This window comes from Bubalus bubalis, chromosome 6 (genome assembly GCF_019923935.1).
Source record: "Bubalus bubalis isolate 160015118507 breed Murrah chromosome 6, NDDB_SH_1, whole genome shotgun sequence".
Lineage (NCBI taxonomy): Eukaryota > Metazoa > Chordata > Mammalia > Artiodactyla > Bovidae > Bubalus > Bubalus bubalis.
Window position 1 is genome coordinate 108,705,931 of NC_059162.1, and position 20,476 is coordinate 108,726,406.

The following is a 20,476-nucleotide window of genomic DNA, read 5'->3' on the forward strand; positions in this document are numbered from 1 at the left end:
ACCTGCTCAGGTGCCGGCTTTCATGGGGATCTGGCCATGACTTCGTTGCGTCTCCTGTTTTGTAAAGCACTGGCTTGCTTCCTTACATTTTTTAACCTTCTACGAGCGTAGCTGAGGGTTTAGGACAGCGGCTGACCCTGGCTACCGGTAGCTATAAATGTTCCCCAGGAAATTAAAGTAATCATAACTGTAGCTGGCGCCACTAAGAGCTCACCGTGGGCCAGGCACTGCGCTGGGCTTCATTTAATCTTCCTGACAAATCCCGTGAAGTAGGTATTGCAGTTATTTCACACGTGTGGCAACTAAGGATCGGAGCCATTAAGCGAGTTGTCCCAAGGACTCACAGCTGAAACAGCCTGGGTCTGGCCCAGGTCTGCCTTCCTCCAGAGCCCATGTCCTAAGCCGTGGTTCTCAGACTCAGTGTGTGTCCAGATCACCTGGAAGGCTCGGGGAACCCCAGGTTGCCGGGTCCCAGCCTCTGCAGTTACTGATTCAGCAGATCCTGGGGCAGGGCCTGGAAATGTCCCTTTCTAATGAGTTCCCAGATGATGCTGATGCTGCTGGTCCGGGGACCACACTTTGAGAATCACTACTCTAATGATTTCTCAGAAATGGTCAGGATTGGGACCTCTGTGGCTCTGAGTCCATTCATTCATGTATTTATTTAGTAGTCAATTGCACTCAGTCAGTGTGAAAGCCTAGGGTGTTTTCCCTTCCACTGGGCCCTGGTTCCCCATCCACTAGCCCTTGCCTCCTTCCAGGCTGAACCTCTGAGTGATGGATTGAGCTTCCAGTGAGGCCTGAGTGAGAAGAGAAGGAAAGGGTTGGGTGGAAAGCCTTCTACCTCCTGGGCATGGCCACTCTCCTCCCCCTCCCCTGCACCCGATTCCCCTCCTCTACATGCTACCCTGACCTCGCCTGTTATGGGCTCTCCCTGGTGGCTGAGGTGGTAAAGAATCTGCCTGCAATGCAGGAGAGCCTGGTTCAATCCCTGGGTCGGGAAGATCCCCTTGAGAAGGGAAAGGCAACCCACTCCAGTATTCTTGCCTGGTGAATTCCATGGACAGAGGAGCCTGGCAGGGTACAGTCCACAGGGCTCCCTTCTCAAAAGTAGAAGCAGTTCCATGCTTAGTGAGGAGGAACAAGAGGAAACAGACTCCCCTCTGGAATGCTGCTACTGGCAAAGGCAGTGTTCCTGTGAGGTCCCCCCCATGTATTTATTTATAGTGAAGGGGAGATAAAGCATTGTCATAAGCGCACTGGGGGCTCTCTGGGACCCTGTGTATGTATTCATGAGGGTGAGCAAGCATGTGAGTATATGACTGCATGCACGGTGCATGTAGCAGTATATAATGTGTATACGTATATGCACATGTGTGCCTATGCACGAGTCAGCCTGTCTGGATGCTCGTGTGTCTTTCTGCTGGACCACAAGTGTCTGCATATATGCACTGGTGGGCACATGTGTGCCTGTGTCCCTGTGATCTGGGCATGTGGACACGTGACTATGACTGTGTGAAGTATGAGCTCGAGGGTCCCCATGTATATGTATGTGGAGAGTACACTCATGTCTGTCTGCTTAAATGTCCCCATGGGTATGCTTGCATAAGTGTGAGTGGGAGGATGGGCCCATGTGTGTGTGTGTGTGTGTGTGTGTGCACATGCATGCACACGCCTGTTCCTGCCAATCCCCAGGCTGCGGCCCAGCCCTTTGACTATGCCAGAGCATCCCTCATGCATTACACATGAGCCCGTCTCTAAGCAGGGCTCCCGATCAAAGAGAAGCAGCATAAATAAGCCCAGTGCAGGCTCATTGGCGCTGATTGGATGCCCTTGCCTCCCTCCATGCTAAGATGCTCAGATTGGCTTCCAAGAGCCCAGTCCCTGCTCCCCACCGAGCTGCTGTCCTCGGCATCAAGCAGCACCTCCCGCAGCCCGCGCCGCCCTCACCCACCTTCCCTGCAAATGGTGCAGCGAGGAGGGCAGGGGAGGGACGCAGATGCTACCACCCAGCTGGGATGCTGGGGCGGAAGGGCCCAGGCTCACTGGGGCCTTGGGCCAGGAAGAACAACTGCACAGCCCCTGAAGAACCAGCTCCCCTTCCTCACTCTCCTGATCGCCAGTGAATTCTGCTTGCTGTCTGACCACCTTGTCTCCTGCTTTAATTCAAATGAAGTGCTTCTTGCCCAGCCTCCCTACCAATGGCACCAGCCATGGAACTGTTATGTAGGCAGAGAGGAACCTGAGTGTGGCTACATTAACCACACCTCGGATGATAAGCTAGAAGCAAAGATCCTCCCAGAAGGTCCCTGGACAAACTTACTTCCTCCCTGCCCCACCCCACCCTGCCTTGCTTAGTCCAAGCCCTCCGCCTCCCCCACACCTGTACCGGGCCTGGGGGTAGCCTCCTTATGGTAGCTTTCAAATTAGAGCTGAAAGGAAACCTGAGCTAAACCTAGAGAATCAGAGGCCCAGAGGGGCTGGGTGAATTGATCAAGGCTCAGAGGAGCTGATGTACGGTCCGTTACTCTGTCTGCACACACACTGCCCTCTCCCTCAGCCCCTCTAGGGTCTTCTCCTGGAGGGGTGGGCCTCTCCCCTGCCCATGAGTGTGTACTGCAAGGTTGGCACTAGGGTTGAACAGGAATTGGCTCCAGAGGTTGCCGTTAGATGTCCTGGAGACACTGGCAAAGTCCACAATTACAGTAACATTTATTGAGCACTTCCTGTGTGCTAGGCAACGTTCTGAGCACTTTATCTGTATTCACACCTATCATCCTCATGACTCCCTAGAAGGCAGACACTATTACCACCCCCACATCGAACATACGGTGAAAGGAAGGCGCTGAAAGTAACCTGAGTTCATACTTCTTGCCTCATATCTAACAGCTGGTGAAACGCAGCATTGGGGTTTGAGCCCAAGTAGTCTGGCTCAAAGGCCTGTGCTCTTTGTCCCTGTGTCCATAGCATTTCTCCAAGGAGCCAACTACCATCCAGGAATTCCTTGGGGGAAGAATGAGGCCGTATCCTCCATAGCCTAGAACAGTCCTGGTACATCGTAGTTGCTTAAATACTGCATGTTGAGCGGATGCCGTTGTTGGATTAAAGGGTGGAATGAAAAGACGGCAGGAAGCAAGTAAAGCAAACACAGGAGACTGTGTTGAGGCTAGGAGCCCAGCAGGGAGCACCCCTGAAGGTTCCAGAGCCCAGGGCAGATGAACTTTGGTTCTGCGGTTAGCCTGTTTCCAGGTTAAGCTGCAAACCGTCTTAAAAAGCACCCCCTGATGGAGAGGAGCACTCGAGGGAGAGAATGCATCCCCATCCAAAGATGGCAACTGCAGGAAGTGGGGTGCCAGTCTCTTGGCGGTGGAGGGGGGTGGTGCTCCGCTCCAGATCCCTTGCCCCCTACTCTGTAGCCTGGGAGACACGTGGCTGGAGGCAGCCCGTCATTCCAAAGGAAATTTCATTTGAAGAGTTGTCAGGGAGCAGCAAGCATCACAAACAGCGTCTCCTGTGTTGTGCTCCCTCCGTCTTGGAAGATAAAAATTAATTAGGAGATAAAAAAGGAGGCCTTTGAAAGCACTGTTTGGCTGTAAAAATATGTAGGCAAAAATGTAAAGGAGGATGTGGGGAAAGCGTGTTCTCGGCAGGGCGGGCTGGGGAGCTTTGAAGAGAGAGGGTGTCGGAAGGCAGCTTCTCCAAGGATTTAGCCCTCTTTGGTCTTGCGGTAGGAGAGACATCACGCGTGGGAGAGACTGTGTGTGAAGCCACAGCTGCTTAGGAAAGCGACAGAGCTGGGGACCAAGACTTCCAGGCTCCCAGGGTCCCTGGCACCATCAGGCCCCACTGAGGGCATGGTGTCGCCCCATCCTAGCAACTGAGTCTGGAAGGTGCCTGGAGAGGCCATCCAGTCCAACTCCCACCTTCCAGCTGCTCAACAGACTCTGCCCTGGGCTGGAAGTCTCAGGAGGGTGCTCCCGAGCTCTGCCTCTAATTCCTCCTGAGCTGACTGCTGGCCTCTCTGATGGCACTTAGCAGAAGCAGAATAGGACAGAAATGCAGTGACCAGGCAGAATTGGGTGTGGTGCAGCCTGGCACAGTCAAGTCACATCAGTCTTAGAGTCAGACAGGCCAGGACTAGGGTCTTGGCTGTTGTCTCTGCTGGGTGACCATGGGGAAGTCACTTTATTCCTCTGAGCCTCAGTCTGCTCACCTGGATGACGGATTCTGAGTCCCACTGTGCCGCAATTAGCAAGGAGATTCAATGAACTACCGTGTATACAGTGGTTAGACCAGAGCCAGGCACACAGAGGCAAAGGCTTTCTTCTCTGATGTCCCTCCGTATGGCTGACCCAGAAGATGGGCAAACTGGCTGGCTCCTTTTCTCCTTTTTCCCTGTAGTCCCCTCCTGAGGCAAACAGGAGCCCCATGGAGAAACCACAGCCAGTAGACACCTGGAGAACCTCTCATCTTCCAGGTCCCTCCAGATTAGGTCCGGGGGGCATTGTGGAGGAGATTGGTGCCTCTGTCACAGGATGGCTGTCTACCTCTGCACAGAGCCGAGCACTTCAGGGGAGCCCAGAGGCCCTCAGAATAGAAGAGACACCGAGCAGGCGGCCCGAGGGGCAGCAACAGGTGCAGGGTCGGCCCGGGGATGATGGGATGTTATTGAGAATGACTCAGTTATGGTGAGCTCTCTGTGCCTCGGTTTTCTCACTTATGAAATGAGTATAATAATGATACTCCCCCCTGCCATAGAGGTGATTTTTGAGACGATTAAATGGGATAATTTATATAAGCAACTTCGAACCATACCTGACACAGGATATACATGCAATGAATGTCAGCTCTTTTTGTTGTTTATTTTCGGTGATACACAGCCCTGTTGAGCCCACAGATATAATTTTAGGGGCCAGATATTTCTTATATATATTATTTAGTGATCAGCATTTTAAAAAGGGAGATTTTTGCATTAAAAAGTCACATATCCAGCTTCTTGAAAACATGAAAGATGGAGTATCACTGAACCAGCGCTCATGCAGAGAGAGAGATTGTTGGGAGCCAAGAGGGCACTCGCCCTCTCAGCTTACCAGAACTCCATCCAGCCATCTTGACGTATTTACAGTATCCCTGCCTGGACCCTGTCAGCCCTGGAGTTTTCTACCACTGAGTCTTAAGTCATTTCATTTCTTTAGGAACTCTGCACTCTAGAAATTATTATCCCCAATTTCTGGATGAGAAAACCGAGCCTTAAAGAGAATTAAGGAGGCTTAAAAAGATAGAATGATGCCAGCCATTTATCAAGCACATCCTAGGAACTTAGCTCTATGCTAAATGTATCCCTATTTTACCCATGTGGAAAGAGAGGCTCAGAGATGTAACATCACTTGCCTGTGGTCACAGAAGGAGTTGGCATTTGAACCCAGGTAAGTGTGACACCAGAGTCCATGCAGTGGGGCCAACCTCTACCATTACCTCCATCCCCCGTCTGCAGCCCTCACCTCCTCACTTTCCCTACAGGGGCCAGTCTGCAACCCTTACCTCCTGACTCTCCCCTGCACGGGCCAGCCTCAGGGGATCATGCAGTCTGTAGAAGCAGCTGCTAGGCCAAAGGATCGGCAAGTCTGTGCTGGGAAGGTGGGCAGAGGTGGGGGCCTCAAGGAGCCCCCTGATCCCCACGAAAATAACCCAAGAGACATGATTAACTGCTCGAGTATGTGGATCCAATAAGGCCAAAGACTCCACATCCAGGGATAAGAAAGCCAATTAATCTGGGAAAAGGTCTCCTCTCCAGTATGGAAAATACCCGAGGTCTCGCATGGAATCACATTGCCACTGCCTCCCCGCATACATTGCCTGAGATTCAGCTCCCTTTGGAATTGATTTATGTTTATATATATATATATATATATATATATATATATATACACCTATATACATTTTCTTGTACAGAAATGTTAAATTCTCAAGATTAAATATCTTCAGTTGGGGAAAATCAATTTACTTCTTTGAGAAGGCTAGAATTGAAAGTCGTGAGCCTGAAACTTACTTTCTTGCCAATTTCACTGATAAAAAAAGCCTCTCCGTCCTGGCGTGTCGCCCTGTATCAGCTGCTCCAAACGATTCCATTAATTGATTGGGTGACTGGCCCTGAAACAGCGCTTCTTAAGGTTTCCACTGGAGCTGGGGGACAGGCAGGATTGCATTGGAGCCATAGTGATGTGGGACCATCTTCTGGGGTGGTGACTACTCGGGCCAGTGATGGAACTCGGACCGCTGGTGACCCGGCCCAGGAAGGTGGGAGAGGGGCTGAGATTCCAGGAAGGGCCCTGGCTGTAACCCTCCCTGCCTCAGAGGTTCCAGAAGGAAGTTTCTCAGGGATGTACTCGGAATCATGGAATATCACTTAAGGACGGGACAGAATCTAAGGGGAATTAGAAACCATGAGTGGGTTTTGTGGAAAATGGGGATCCCAAGATATGAGACAACACAGGGGCTGGCCTTTCTGGGGAGGCAGGTTTCAGGCTCATCTGCCTGCAGGTGATGGAGATAGTGAATTTGTTGACACTGGAGCCAGGAGAGCAGAAACTATTGAAATCAGTATCACAGCCAGCTTCCTGCTTTACTGTTACTTTTCACCTGAACTGGCCCAAGTTCTCTGGTGTCCTTTCCCATCTTCCTCATCCTGGCCCTTTATCTGCTGCGGTGTCTCTCCTCAAAGCCCATCAGCCCCAATACCAGTCCCTCCCCACTCCAGCCTCCAATGGAAATTCCTGTCTACATTTGTGATGGGGTGTTCCTGGGAAGAGCATATGTTTTGATGTCTGGCAGGCCTATGTATAGGAGGAACTAGGTGTTGGGGTGTTAAGGAAGAGAATTCAGGGAAGGGTTTCCAGAAACAGGAGAAGTTCTCCCCTTCTGACACAGAGGGAATGGGACAAGGCTCCCTGAGTGGTTCATTGTCAAGTTACTGATGGCTAGTTGTGGGGAGAATGAGTGGGTAAGCTGGGTGAGGAGCAGAGATGGCGGGATGGTTGGTGATGGGTAGGTGGACAAAAGAATGGGTGGGTATTGGATGGATGGATAAATAGGTAAAAGACTGGCTGGATAGTTGCATAGTTAGTAGAATGAATTGGTCTGTAGATAGTGTGAGAGGATAGGTGAGAATACAAACATGGCGAAAAAGAGAATAGATGGGTGGTGGATGGGTGGGTGGATGGATATGTAGATGGAAGGATAGATAGTTGGATGGATGGACACATTAGGAGATAGAAGGGGAGCCCTGATGGGCTCAGCCACTCCTAATTCCCACCTCTAGGAAAAGAAGGAGAATTTGAAAGCAGGAGGGACTGGGATGGAAAAGGAGTTGAGGTGCTAAAATCACTGATGAGAGAATAGTATTTAGTTTTTATATATCTCCGGCTTCCCTGGTAGCTCAGGTGGTAAAGAATCTGCCTGCAATGTGGGAGACCTGGGTTCAATCCCGGGGTTGGGAAGATCCCCTGGAAGAGGCCTAGCAACCCACTCTAGTATTCTTGCCTGGAGAATCCCGTGGACAGAAGAGCCCAATGGGCTACAGTCTATGGGATTGGAAAAGAGCTGGACACGACTTAGCAACTAGACAACAACAACAAACCAAGAAAGCAGAGTGCCTGAGGCCGTGTGTCCCTGGGAAGCAGGGATGACTGGACTTGGATAATCTTATTAGAGGAATAATTGCAACTGATTATCTGAGAAGCGACTATATTGGGAATAAAAGCAGCTTCTGTCAGCATGTGTGTAAGAGAGTATATCAGTTACCTGCTGCTACATAACAAATTACCCCAAACTTAGTGTCTTAAAACAACAATATTATGACCTCTCAGTCTGTGGGTCAGGAATCAGCACAGCATAGCTGGGTCGTCTGCAAAGGGCCTCTCACAGGCCAGGATCCATGTGGTGGCTAACGCTGCACCTCCAGGTCCAGCTTTCAGACTCACTCAAGTAATAGTTGGCAGCCTTCAGTTCCCCCCAGGCTGTTGGACTGAGGGCTTCCGTCTCCCCACTGACTGTTGGCTAGAGGCTGCCCTCTGATCCTTGTCATGTGGACCTCTCCATGGGGCAGCTCACAGCATAGCAGTGAGCTTCCATCAGAGCAGCAAGCCAGAGAGAGTACAAGCAAGGCAGAAGTCAGCCTCTCCTGTAACTTAATCTCAGATGTGAGATTTCCCATCACTCGTGGAAAAAGCGAAAGTGAAAGTCGCTCAGTCGTGTCTAACTCTTTGCAACCCCATGGACTATAAAGTCCATGGAATTCTCCAGGCCAGAATACTGCATTGGGTAACCTTTCCCTTCTCCAGGGAATCTTCCCAACCCAGGGATGGAAACCCGGTCTCCCGCATTGCGGGCAGATTCTTTACCAGCTGAGCCACAACGGATGCCCAAGAATAGGGGAGTGGTAGCCTATCCCTTCTCAGCAAACCTTCCTGACCCAGGAATCAAACCGAGGTCTCCTGCATTACAGGCGGATTCTTTACCAGCTGAGCTATCAGGGAAGCCCATCACTCCTGGGGACAGGGGTTAAAAGCAAGTCACTGGGCCCAGCCCACACTGCAGGGGAAGGGATCTCACCAGGGTGTGAATCCCAGGGACAGGGATCATTGGAGCCAGTTTGAAGCTTCAGACTATGAGAATCTGGGCAGGAAAAGGGACAGAGAGCAGACCCAAGGGAGAAGCTGGAGGGGGCAGAGTCTGGGTAGCAGAAGTTATCTAGAAAATAAGAGACGTCTGGAGAGTCCGAAGAGCTGAAAATCAGGAATGTTCTTAAGGGCAAGGGCAGTTAAGTGTGGGGTTGGGGTGGGGAGCATCTGGGGCTACAGGAGGATGAAAAAGTTGAGGAGCAGGAATAGCTGATCATGGGACAGGCTGAGGATAGGCAGGAGTGGGATCAGCCAGCTTGCTGCTCCAGTGGAACCCACTGAGGGTCTCCAGGCATCTGAGCCCTCCCAGACCTTCGGCTTCAGGGCAGATAAACTTGCAGGAGGAGAGTGTCTGTGAGGTGCCCTCAGACCCTATGCCCAAAGGCGGCATCACTGGCACTCAAGAGATTCTGGGCTCAGGTGGAATCTCGAGTGAGGCACTGCCTGCTGCTCTGGGGCTCCCTCCTCCCCAGGCCCTTTTGGAGGGACAGCCCTTAAAACTAGGAGGCACCTGGAGAGTCGAAGGTCCACTGTCCTCCCAGCCCCCTCCCCCGCCACTCCTGACAGTCACAGCTTCTCCCTTCTCCTCCAGCCCCACACCAGCCTCTTGGAGCACACCCATGCCACCACGCACCCCAGAGCTGGGCCAGGTGCCAGTCAGACAGGTCAATATCACAGACAGGCATGGTCAGACTCAGAAAAAGCCAGGGACAGTGGGGACTGCAGAGCCACCTGCTCCCCTGGGATGCATGGAGGTGGGGCTGATCCCTGCTGGGAGCAGGCAGCCAGCAGACATTAAGATCCCAACAAATCTCATGAAGGCATGCACCTTGTTCTGCCCAGTCCTTTCCGGCAGCAAGAGACACTGAACCTCTCCTGGCCTCAGGCCCTCCCTGAGTTCCCCCAGCTGGGGATCAAGCACAACAGCCCGCTCACCAGCCTGTTCTCAAGGATGCTGGTTCCACCCAGGCAGCAGCATCCAGCCTGGGACACTCTGGAACCAGAGGGTGAGGGGGCCTCCGGACCACCTGCTCTGACTACCCCTACTCTCCTGCCCTCTCAGCAATTCTCACCCTGCTTCTCTTTCACTATATTGATGGAGAACAGACAGGAACCCTTGCCTGAGACAAACATTCCCCAGGAACATGGTGCATAAGAGGGACTGCTTGAAGTGGGAGTAGGGAGCCCAGAATCCACCGAGCTTTGCCCTCCTCAGCATCCACCCACCTTCCCGGCCACCCTCACAGCGGTTTCTAAGAGGCAGGGAAGCTCAGTGGTTAGGAGCATGGACTCTGGAGTCAGATAGCTTGGTTTTGCCAGTTTGTGTCTGAGTAAATCAGGCAAATTGAGGCACAGCTAAACTCCATTCTCTTATCTGTAAACTGGAGCTAGTAATAGTACTGGGTTGGCCAAAAAGTTCATTTGGGTTTTTCCATAAGATGCCATGGAAAAACCAAAACAAAATTTTGGCCAACCCATACCTGCCCCCTTTGACTATGGGGAAGAATCAGTGAGTTCATGCAGGCAAAACACTTGGAACATGACCTGCATGTGTTTAATTGTTTAATAAATCTTAGAGAAATAAAAAAGTTTTTAAAGAAAAGCCTGAAGACCTCTTGTGCCACGGCAAAGAGTCAATGGTTTCCATGTGGGTGGGCCTGAGTCTGACTCTCAGCTTTACGATCAGATGCCACGTGTTTGAGGACATACCCTCCCAGGGCCTTAGTTTCCACATCTGAGCAGTGGGTGGAACTCACTCACTCTAAGGACTGTGCACAGGATTCAGTGACCCAGGCCCTGCTGAGAGTGAGCAGTGCTTGGCCCCTGTGTGGTCAGTAACTGTGTGTGCATCACCCCCACTGCTTCCCCGTGGCCCAGAAATCCAAGATCTCCACCTTCGAGAAGATGTGGGCCTTCATGAGCAGCAAACCTTCGGCGCTGGTGAAGAACAACGAGGAGGGCATCCAGCGGACGCTGACGGCTGACTACGCACTGCTCATGGAATCGACCACCATCGAGTACGTCACCCAGAGGAACTGCAACCTCACCCAGATCGGGGGCCTCATCGACTCCAAGGGCTATGGCATCGGCACGCCCATGGGTGAGCACAGGGGCTGCAGACAGGAGGGCGGCGGGGGACAGAGGTGGGCAAGACCCTCAGGTTCACTCTTGCGCACACGTGGCCTCCCACTCCCTCTCTCAGATCACCCCCTGAGCCTTGAAAGGGCTCAGCCCAGAAACAAAACGGCAGAGTCATAAGCCTCCTGCGGTCAGCGCCGGCCTGAGCAGAGGAGACCCGGAGGCAGACACAGAGATGGGGGTCAGTTCAAGGTCTTGCCTCCTCTCTCTCACCTCATCCCTGCTGAGGCAGCTCAGATACACTGGGCCTTCCAGAGGCCTGCGGGGACAGGGATTCATAGGCAAGACTCTCCACCCTGGATCCGTGGAGACACCATTGATGAATTAAAAGAGGGGCCTCCTGGCACTGGGGGCCCCCTTCGGAAGAGTGTGCTGAGAGGGCTAGTGACAGTGGCTAGCCCCTGCCAGGATGTTGGCGGGGGCGCACAGATGGGCTGAAGGCCGCTAATGGCCAGGGCCCCCTCTCCCCCACCCAGGCTCCCCGTACCGGGACAAGATCACCATTGCCATCCTGCAGCTCCAGGAGGAGGACAAGCTGCACATCATGAAGGAGAAGTGGTGGCGGGGCAGCGGGTGTCCCGAGGAGGAAAACAAAGAGGCCAGCGCCCTGGGCATCCAGAAGATCGGGGGCATCTTCATCGTCCTCGCCGCCGGGCTGGTCCTGTCTGTGCTGGTGGCTGTGGGCGAGTTTGTGTACAAGCTCCGCAAGACCGCAGAGCGAGAGCAGGTAAACCTCCAAGAACTGGAGCAGGCATGGGGAATGGACAGAACAGATCAGGGACCACACTGGCTTCACCCTCCTTAGGTGCCAGGTGCAAGGTGGTGTCCGATCCCACCCCTCCACCCATAGCCCACTCTGCATCCCATTCTCCAGGAAGCCCTACCAGCCCCATTCTGCATGCTTTCCCATCATGCTGGCTCCACGCCAGGCCATGCCCATCATCCCCAGCTGGACCACGCACTAGCCTCTGGTCGGGTCTTCCTGCCTCCTCTCTTCCTCTCCACCAGCTGCTCTCCATACAGCAGCCAGTGCCCTGTTTAAAACTTAATTCGAACCATGTCGTTCCCCTGCATAAACCCCTCCAGGGTAATTGTGGATGCTTCGTGATGCTTACATAGGGGTTCATTATACTGTTCTCTTTACTTCTGCATATATTTGGAAATTTCCATAATCAAAAGTTTAACAGAGAAAAAGAGTTAAGAGGGCTAGCCCAAGCTTGCTAGGTTCACCCCCTCTGATTAATTCACGTGTGGTTGGGCAGTGGTTCTGGGTCCCAGTAGCAAATTGGAATCACAGGGAGAAAGTGTTTTAAGTGCTAATACCCTGGCCTCACTCCCAGAGACTGTGTTTTAATTAGTCTGTGGTGGCCCCTGGGATTGGCTTCTTAAGAAAGCATACGGAGTGATTTGAATGTGTACCTTGAGTGGAGGGCCAGTGGTCTGTGGGGAAGCTCTTCTCACAGGGAAGTTGAAAGGGAGACAGGACAAGTGTAGAAGGAGATTGCAGTTAAGTCTTCTGTATAAGATGCACTTATACATCCAACCAAAATTCAGTGGAGTCATTTCTAATCAGTAAGCTGGAGTGAGCAAAGAGGAAGGGCGAAGATAATTCTTGGTGTTCAAGTTCTCACAGGTGTGAGAAAAGGGACATGTTACCACATTGCTCAGGGGGAGTCCAAGAGGTTAAGTTTCTGGAAGGTAACTCTGCAGTATGGCCAGAGTCTTTAAAGGAGGCTACATGTTTTGATCAGTCAATTTCTACTTTTAGAAATGTACCCAGTAGAAGTGGCCAAAACATGTGCAATTTTATTGACAAGAATGTTCATTGACGTGTTCATTGTAATGTGAAAAAAAAATGTGAGAAAACCTAAATGTTCAATAATTGGGAATGGTTTTAAAAATTATGATTCATCTAAGAAGAACAATCAAATCCTTTAGGTTACATTAGAATTACATTACAATTGAAATGCGCTCCAAATTCCACTAAAAAGCCTACAGGATCTAGTCCTTACCCACCTCTCCAGCCTCCTCCTTCCCACTCTCCCCTCTCTTACTCTGCTCCACACACACTGGCCACGTTTTTAGTCCCTAACCAGCCAAGCACATTTCTGCCTTAGGGCCTTTGCACATGCTGTTCCAGCACCCTGCACTGTGCTTCTCCCAGAGCCCCATATTCTTAGAGTCTTCTGGTCATCAGCTGAAGCTCAAGTAGTCTTTCCCTCCTATCCCCACTCCCCACCCAACTCTATCCCATTTCAATGCTTTATTCTCTTAATAGTTATCTCTTTCTGAAACTATTTATTTGTTCACATGTTTATTATCTGTTTCTATCCCATCATCAGCGTTCCCTGAGCACTAGGACCTTGTCTGTATTTTTCACTGCTCTGTGCCTAACACCTAGAACATCAGTGCCTGGCACAGAATTCAGCTCAGTTCAGTTCAGTCGCTCAGTCGTGTCCGACTCTTTGTGACCCCATGGACTGCAGCACACCAGGCCTCCCTGTCCTTCACCAACCCCAGAGTTTACTCAAACTCATGGCCATTGAGTCAGTGATGCCATCCGGCCATCTCATCCTCTGTCATCCCCTTCTCCTCCCGCCTTCAATCTTTCCCAGCATCAGGGTCTTTTCAAATGAGTCAGTTCTTCACATCAGGTGGCCAAAGCATTGGAGTTTCAGCTTCAACATCAATCCTTACAATGACTATTCAGGACTGATTTCCTTTAGGATGGACTGGTTGGATCTCCTTGCAGTCCAAGGGACTCTCAAGAGTCCAACAGTTCAAAAACATCAATTCTTCGGCGCTCAGCTTTCTTTATAGTCCAACTCTCACATCCATACATGACCACTGGAAAAACCATAGCTTTGACTAGACGGACCTTTGTTGGCAAAGTAATGTCTCTGCTTTTTAATATATTGTCCAGGTTGGTCATAACTTTTCTTTCAAGGAGCAAGTGTCTTTTAATTTCATGGCTGCAGACACCATCTGCAGTGATTTTGGAGCCCAAAAAGAAAAGTCTGACACTGTTTCCACTGTTTCCCCATCTATTTCCCATGAAGTGATGGGACCAGATGCCATGATCTTCGTTTTCTGAATGTTGAGCTTTAAGCCAACTTTTGCACTCTCCTCTTTCACTTTCATCAAGAAGCTCTTTAGTTCTTCTTCACTTTCTGCCATAAGGGTGGTGCTATCTGCATATCTGAGGTTCTTGATATTTCTCCTGGCAATCTTGATTCCAGCTTGTGCTTCATCCAGCCCAGAAATTGTCATGATGTACTCTGCATATAAGTTAAATAAGCAGGGTGACAATATACAGCCTTGACGTACTCCTTTTCCTATTTGGAACCAGTCTGTTGTTCCATGTCCAGTTCTAACTGTTGCTTCCTGACCTGCATACAGATTTCTCAAGAAGCAGGTTGGGTGGTCTGGTATTCCCATCTCTTTAAGAATCTTCCACAGTTTGTTGCGATCCACACAGTCAAAGGCTTTGGTGTAGTCAATAAAGCAGAAATAGATGTTTTTCTGGAATCCTCTTGCTTTTTCAATGATCCAACAGATGTTGGCAATTTGATCTCTGGTTCCTCTGTCTTTTCTAAATCCAGCTTGAACATCTGGAAGTTCATGGTTCACATACTGTTGAAGCCTGGCTTGGAGAATTTTAAGCATTTCTTTACTAGTGTGTGAGATGAGTACAATTGTGTGGTAGTTTGAACATTCTTTGGTATTGCCTTTCTTTGGGATTGGAATGAAAACTGACCTTTTCCAGTCCTGTGGCCACTGGTGAGTTTTCCAAATTTGCTGGCATATTGAGTGCAGCACTTTCACAGCATCATCTTTCAGGATTTGAAATAGCTCAACTGGAATTCCAACACCTCCACTAGCTTTGTTTGTAGTGATGCTTCCTAAGGCCCACTTGACTTTGCACTCCAGGATGTCAGGCTCTAGGTGAGTGATCACACCATCGTGATTATCTGGGTCATGAAGATCTTTTTTGTACAGTTCTTCTGTGTATTCTTGTCACCTCTTCTTAATATCTTCTGCTTCTGTTAGGTCCATACCATTTCTGTCCTTTATCGAGCCCATCTTTGCATGAAATGTTCCCTTGGTATCCCTAATTTTCTTGAAGAGATCTCTAGTCTTTCCCATTCTATTGTTTTCCTCTATTTCTTTGCATTGATCACTGAGGAAGACTTTCTTATCTTTCCTTGTTATTCTTTGGAACTCTGCATTCAAATTGGTATATCTTTCCTTTTCTCCTTTGTTTTTCATTTCTCTTCTATTCACAGCTATTTGTAAGGCCTCATCAGACAACCATTGCCTTTTTGCATTTCTTTTTCTTGGGGATGGTCTTGATCCCTGTCTCCTGTACAATGTCATGAACCTCCGTCCATAGTTCTTCAGGTACTCTGTCTATCAGATCTAATTCCTTGAATCTATTTCTCACTTCCACTGTATAATCATTAAGGGATTTGACTTAGGTCATACCTGAATGGTCTAGTGGTTTTCCCTACTTTCTTCAATTTAAGTCTGAATTTGGCAATAAGAAGCTCATGATCTGAGCCACAGTCAGCTCCTGGTCTTGTTTTTGCTGACTGTATAGGGCTTCTCCATCTTTGGCTGCAAAGAATATAATCAATCTGATTTCAGTGTTGACCATCTGGTGATGTCCATGTGCAGAGTCTTCTGTTGTGTTGTTGGAAGAGGGTGTTTGCTATGACCAGTGCATTTTCTTGACAAAACTCTATTAGCCTTTGCCCTGCTTCATTCTGTATTCCAAGGCCAAATTTGCCTGTTACTCCAGGTGTTTCTTGACTTCCTACTTTTGCATTCCAGTCCCCTATAATGAAAAGGACATCTTTTGGGGGTGTTAGTTCTAGAAGGTCTTGTAGGTCTTCATAGAACTGTTCAACTTCAGCTTCTTAAGCATTACTGGTCAGGGCTTGGATTACCGTGATACTGAATGCTTTGCCTTGGAAATGAACAGAGATCATTCTGTCGTTTTTGATACTGCATCCAAGTACTTCATTGGACTCTTTTGTTGATCATGATGGCTACTCCATTTCTTTGAAGGGATTCTTGCCCACAGTAGGAGATATGATGGTCATCTAAGTTAAATTCACCCATTCCAGTCCATCTTAGTTCACTGATTCCTAGAATGTCAACATTCACTCTTGCCATCTCCTGTTTGACCACTTCCAATTTGCCTTGATTCATGGACCTAACATTCCAGGTTCCTATGCAATCTTGCTCTTTACAGCATCGGACTTTACTTCTGTCATCAGTCACATCCACAACTGGGTGTTGTGTTTGCTTTGGCTCCATCTCTTCATTGTTTCTGGAATTATTTCTCCACTGATCTCCAGTAGAATATTGGGCACCTACTGACCTGGGGAGTTCATCTTTCAGTGTCACATGGACTACAGCCTTGTATAACTCAATGAAACTATGAGCCATGCTGTGTAGGGCCACCCAAAACAGACAGATCAGGGTGGAGAGTTCTGACAAAACATGATCCCCTGGAGAAGGGAATGGCAAACCACTTCAGTATTCTTGCCTTGAGAACCCCATGAACAGTATGAACAGTATGAAAATGGCACAGAGTAGGTCTCAGTAAATAGTTGCAGAATGAAGAGGGGACGTAAGGAGGGAAGACATCCTGCATTTAGTGGAGGAGCAAGAGGAAGCTTGGTGAGGTCACACAGAGGGTAAGAGACAGAATTCAAAGCCTAAGTCCTCGTTCCCCAGTACCATATGACCTAACTACAACCTATCTGAGTGCTGATGCCCAGGCCTCCCCGGGCAAGTTGAGACATTGACAGCCTGCTGCCTTCTCGGCAAGCCATGGGACAAGCCTCTGGCAGCTGGTCTCGTAGAAGCCACTGCCATCAGATACCTGTGGGCAGTGCTGCACTTGAGCTGTCCCTCTTGGATACCCACAGGGACCCAAGCCAGCAAAAGCCCTACAGGGATGTGCCTTCCCATTGAGAAATCTGTACTAGGCTTTCCTGAATGGGAGCAAAGTGACTCCTCCTTTCAATGGGAGCCCCTTTCACAGAGGTCATCCATATATTCATTAAGTGTTTCTTAAGCCCTGACTCTGAGCCAGGCCTAGAGCTGGAGGCTGGGCTCATAGGATGAAACTGCTGGTTCCTGCCCTCAGAAGCTAGTGGAGAGAAGTCAAGCAGGTGAACTACTCAGACTTTAATGTGCATGCCAGTCAGAACCACAGTTTGTTCATCAGTAAAATGGGGCTAAGATGATATCACCTTAGATTCCAAACAAGGACGTGATGCTTTCTGGGGTGCTCTCCAAACTACCTGGGCTTCCCTAGTGGTTCAGTGGTAAAGAACCCACCTGCCAATGCAAGAAATGTGGTTCAGTCCCTGGGTTGGAAAGATCCCCTGGAGAAGGAAATGGCAACCCACTCCAGTATTCTTGCCCAGGAAATCCCATGGACAGAGGAGCCTGGCAGTCTACAATCCATGCGGTTGCAAAAGAGTTGGACACAACTTAGTGACTAAACAACAACAACCCACACTAATCACCTTGCAGGGGGCAGAGGGTGGGTGGCGTAAAGCTGTGAAGGAAACCCAGAGGCCTTAGCACAGGCTCTGGGAGGAAGGGGAGGAGTTGGCTGGAGTTCCATGGCCGGGCCTCACCCCTGTGCTCCTTTCCCTCCCACCCCCAACCCCAGCGTTCCTTCTGCAGCACCGTGGCTGACGAGATCCGCTTCTCCCTTACCTGCCAGCGTCGGGTCAAGCACAAGCCGCAGCCTCCCATGATGGTGAAGACTGACGCCGTCATCAACATGCACACATTCAATGATCGCCGGCTTCCAGGCAAAGACAGCATGACCTGCAGCACATCATTGGCCCCCGTATTCCCCTAGGCACAGGTGGGGTGGGGACTGCCAGCCTGGGGGCAAGGTGGAGGAAAGCAAAGGAGACTGGAAGAACATCCCCAAGCCCCACACTGGACTTGGGGACTAGAGCTGCTGCCTGCCTGTTGGGCCAAGAGCCCTCTGCCCTTACCTACCAGGAAACCAGCAGGCCCCCAGGCCAGCTGCTTGGGCTTCACCCTCCTCTTGTTTCTTCTATGGGTTTCTAAAGCTGCCAGCCAAGACAGCCAAGGCCAAAGGAAGCACATGCCTCTCTCAGGCCAAATTCACCTGCCCCTCAACTCTCTTCTATAGTCAGAAGTTTCTACCATGGCCCTGCAGGGGCCAAAGAAAACAGGAAACAGCTCTCATGTTGCCGCTCCTTCCCCACGAGGGCAGGCCTCCTGGAACTTGACTATAAGACCAGAGACACAGACCTTGGGTACCGAAAAGGATGTTATCGTTTGGCTGCCCATGTTGCCGCTCCTTCCCCACGAGGGCAGGCCTCCTGGAACTTGACTATGAGACCAGAGACACAGACCTTGGGTACCGAAAAGGATGTTATCGTTTGGCTGCCGATGGGAGCTGAAGCTGGAGGACAGCCACCCCACATGCCTGGTCAGAAGGAAGAACTCATCCCCCAGGGGCTGCTCACATGGTCCTCATCTCCTGGACTTGACACCACCCATGGTGGAGCCCCTGTTTGGGCAAAGTTAAAGGCAGGAGCCCCGCAGGGAAAAAGAGGAGTTTGGAGTCTGGGAGAGAGGAGGATGCACAGAGAATGCCAATTTGAATTCTTCCAGACAATGTCCCAAAGGGTCCTGCTCCTTTAGAAGGTCTCTAGGAGTGGGAGAGTGGTCAGAGCAAATTCTCCTCCCCATTGTGACTGGAGGAGAAAGGACCCGTGGGATCTCTCGCAAAGGATGCCCAGAGACTCGGCCAGAGGAACAGTGGATTCCATGGAAATCCCACAGGCCCTCAAGCCATTGGATTTTATTTTGCTGGTTTCCAAGCTGTTTTCTAAACCCCAGTGGCATTAGGACGCTTGAGCTCTTTGCCATCTACTCTTCAGCAACTCCCCATTCCTGGCCAGTTGACCTTGACCGTCTTCTGTCATCATGGAAGGAGAAAAGTAGCCTAGATTGAAGTGAACATTGTCACCTTCCTCCAAGGAGGATCAAGTCCACGGCACAGGCTCACTTTGGGGTAGATGGGGAAAGCTGGACTGGGGGGCGCTTAAAGAACTCCATGCCTCCTGGACTTGTCAAACCTGAAGATGCCCCCCAGAGAAAGAAAATTTCCAGGGAGCAGAATAGCCTCCCTGGTAGAGGCCTCTGGAGTGGGGAGGCTGAAGCTGCCTCCTGGAGGATTAACCAAAGACCCCACACAGAGATACAAGGTTGTGGTGGCCCCTGGTCTCTTGTCCAGAGGAGCTGGGACCTTGTGGGGTTTGGGGGTTCAGCAGAGGAGGTGCAGCGAGGGGTGGGCCAGGTGATATGTGGGTTCCAGCCAGCTGGGACAGATACTCTAGGTCTGAGACATAAGATTCTGGGAGGAGAATGAGACGTGGAGGGATTAGGAACAAAGTGTCCTTAAAGAGAGCATGATGAGGCCAGCAAGGCTGCCCATGGCCAAGGGCAGAGGTCAGGCTTTGTGCCAGGGAAAGGGGGCTGGAAATCTGTACAGAGACCAGGAGACACCAGCCACCCACCCCCTGCCACTCTTCTGCTTCTGCTTGGGACCCTGGTTAAGAAAAGAGCCACATTTAGGTCTCAAGAACCTTCTCAGCTGGGGTGAAGGGTAATCTCTAACTCTCCTCAGGAGTCCCAGAGCAGGAGAGCACAGTGGACGCATGTGATAACTATCGTCCCTTCTCCAAACTGGGCCAAACCAGCTGGTTCCCAGGGCCACAGCAGTTCCGACAGGCTGTGAGCACTGGAGGTGGGAGAAGAGGGATGGAAGGCCACGTGGCCAGCACGCATCATGATAGGAAAAGCCATGCTGTTGTGAGCTCCTGGATGTAGGAATGTATGTGTGTGTGTGTGTGCGTGCGCATATATGTGTATCTTCGTATGTCTGATCTTTGGGGGCTGGGCATGAAGGATAAATGAGGGCATGTAACAGAGTCCTGGGCATGCAATAATAGGAGAATCCTTTGGGTTCTGATGTGTGTGTGTGTGCACGTGTGTGTGAATTTGGGGTGAAGGAGATAAATCTGGACAAGCAGCAGGACCCCATACATGTAAAAACAGGAGAAGCCATGCCATATTGGGGTTCTGGTGAGTATACATATGTACACATACGTGAACAACTGTGTATGCTTATGTGTGTGTGTGTGTGTGTGCACGCGCACGCTTTTGTGCACCTAATGGCAGAGGGTGGAGGACAAGATAAAATATGTTTTAATGGAGAAGCTACTGCTGCTGCTAAGTTGCTTGAGTCATGTCCGACTCTGTGCGACCCCATAGATGGCAGCCCACCAGGCTCCCCCATCCCTGGGATTCTCCAGGCAAGAACACTGGAGTGGGTTGCCATTTCCTTCTCCAATGCATGAAAGTGAAAAGTGAAAGTGAAGTCGCTCAGTTGTGTCCGACTCTTTGCGACCCCATGGACTGCAGCCCACCAGGCTCCTCTGTCCATGGGATTTTCCAGGCAAGAGTACTGGAGTGGGGTGCCATTGCCTTCTCCAATGGAGAAGCTAAATGTTTAAATGGAGAAGCCATGTCATCCAGGTGTCTGTTTGTGAGCACGTGTGCATGTGTGTGTGCAGTGGAGGGAACTA

The 20,476-nt window shown here is 50.5% G+C and overlaps 1 protein-coding gene across 1 annotated transcript in view; it reads left to right on the top strand.

Annotated features, from left to right (window-relative positions):
- Positions 1 to 20,202, top strand: part of GRIK3 (glutamate ionotropic receptor kainate type subunit 3) — a 255,576-nt gene extending 235,374 nt beyond the window's left edge. Inside the window, exons 14-16 of the mRNA XM_006077572.4 lie at positions 10,557 to 10,779; positions 11,294 to 11,544; positions 17,512 to 20,202. Of these exons, the coding sequence (XP_006077634.1) occupies positions 10,557 to 10,779; positions 11,294 to 11,544; positions 17,512 to 17,706 (669 nt within the window). The 3' untranslated portion in view covers positions 17,707 to 20,202. The remainder of the gene's footprint in view (positions 1 to 10,556; positions 10,780 to 11,293; positions 11,545 to 17,511) is intronic.
- The last annotated feature ends 274 nt before the right edge of the window (positions 20,203 to 20,476 follow it).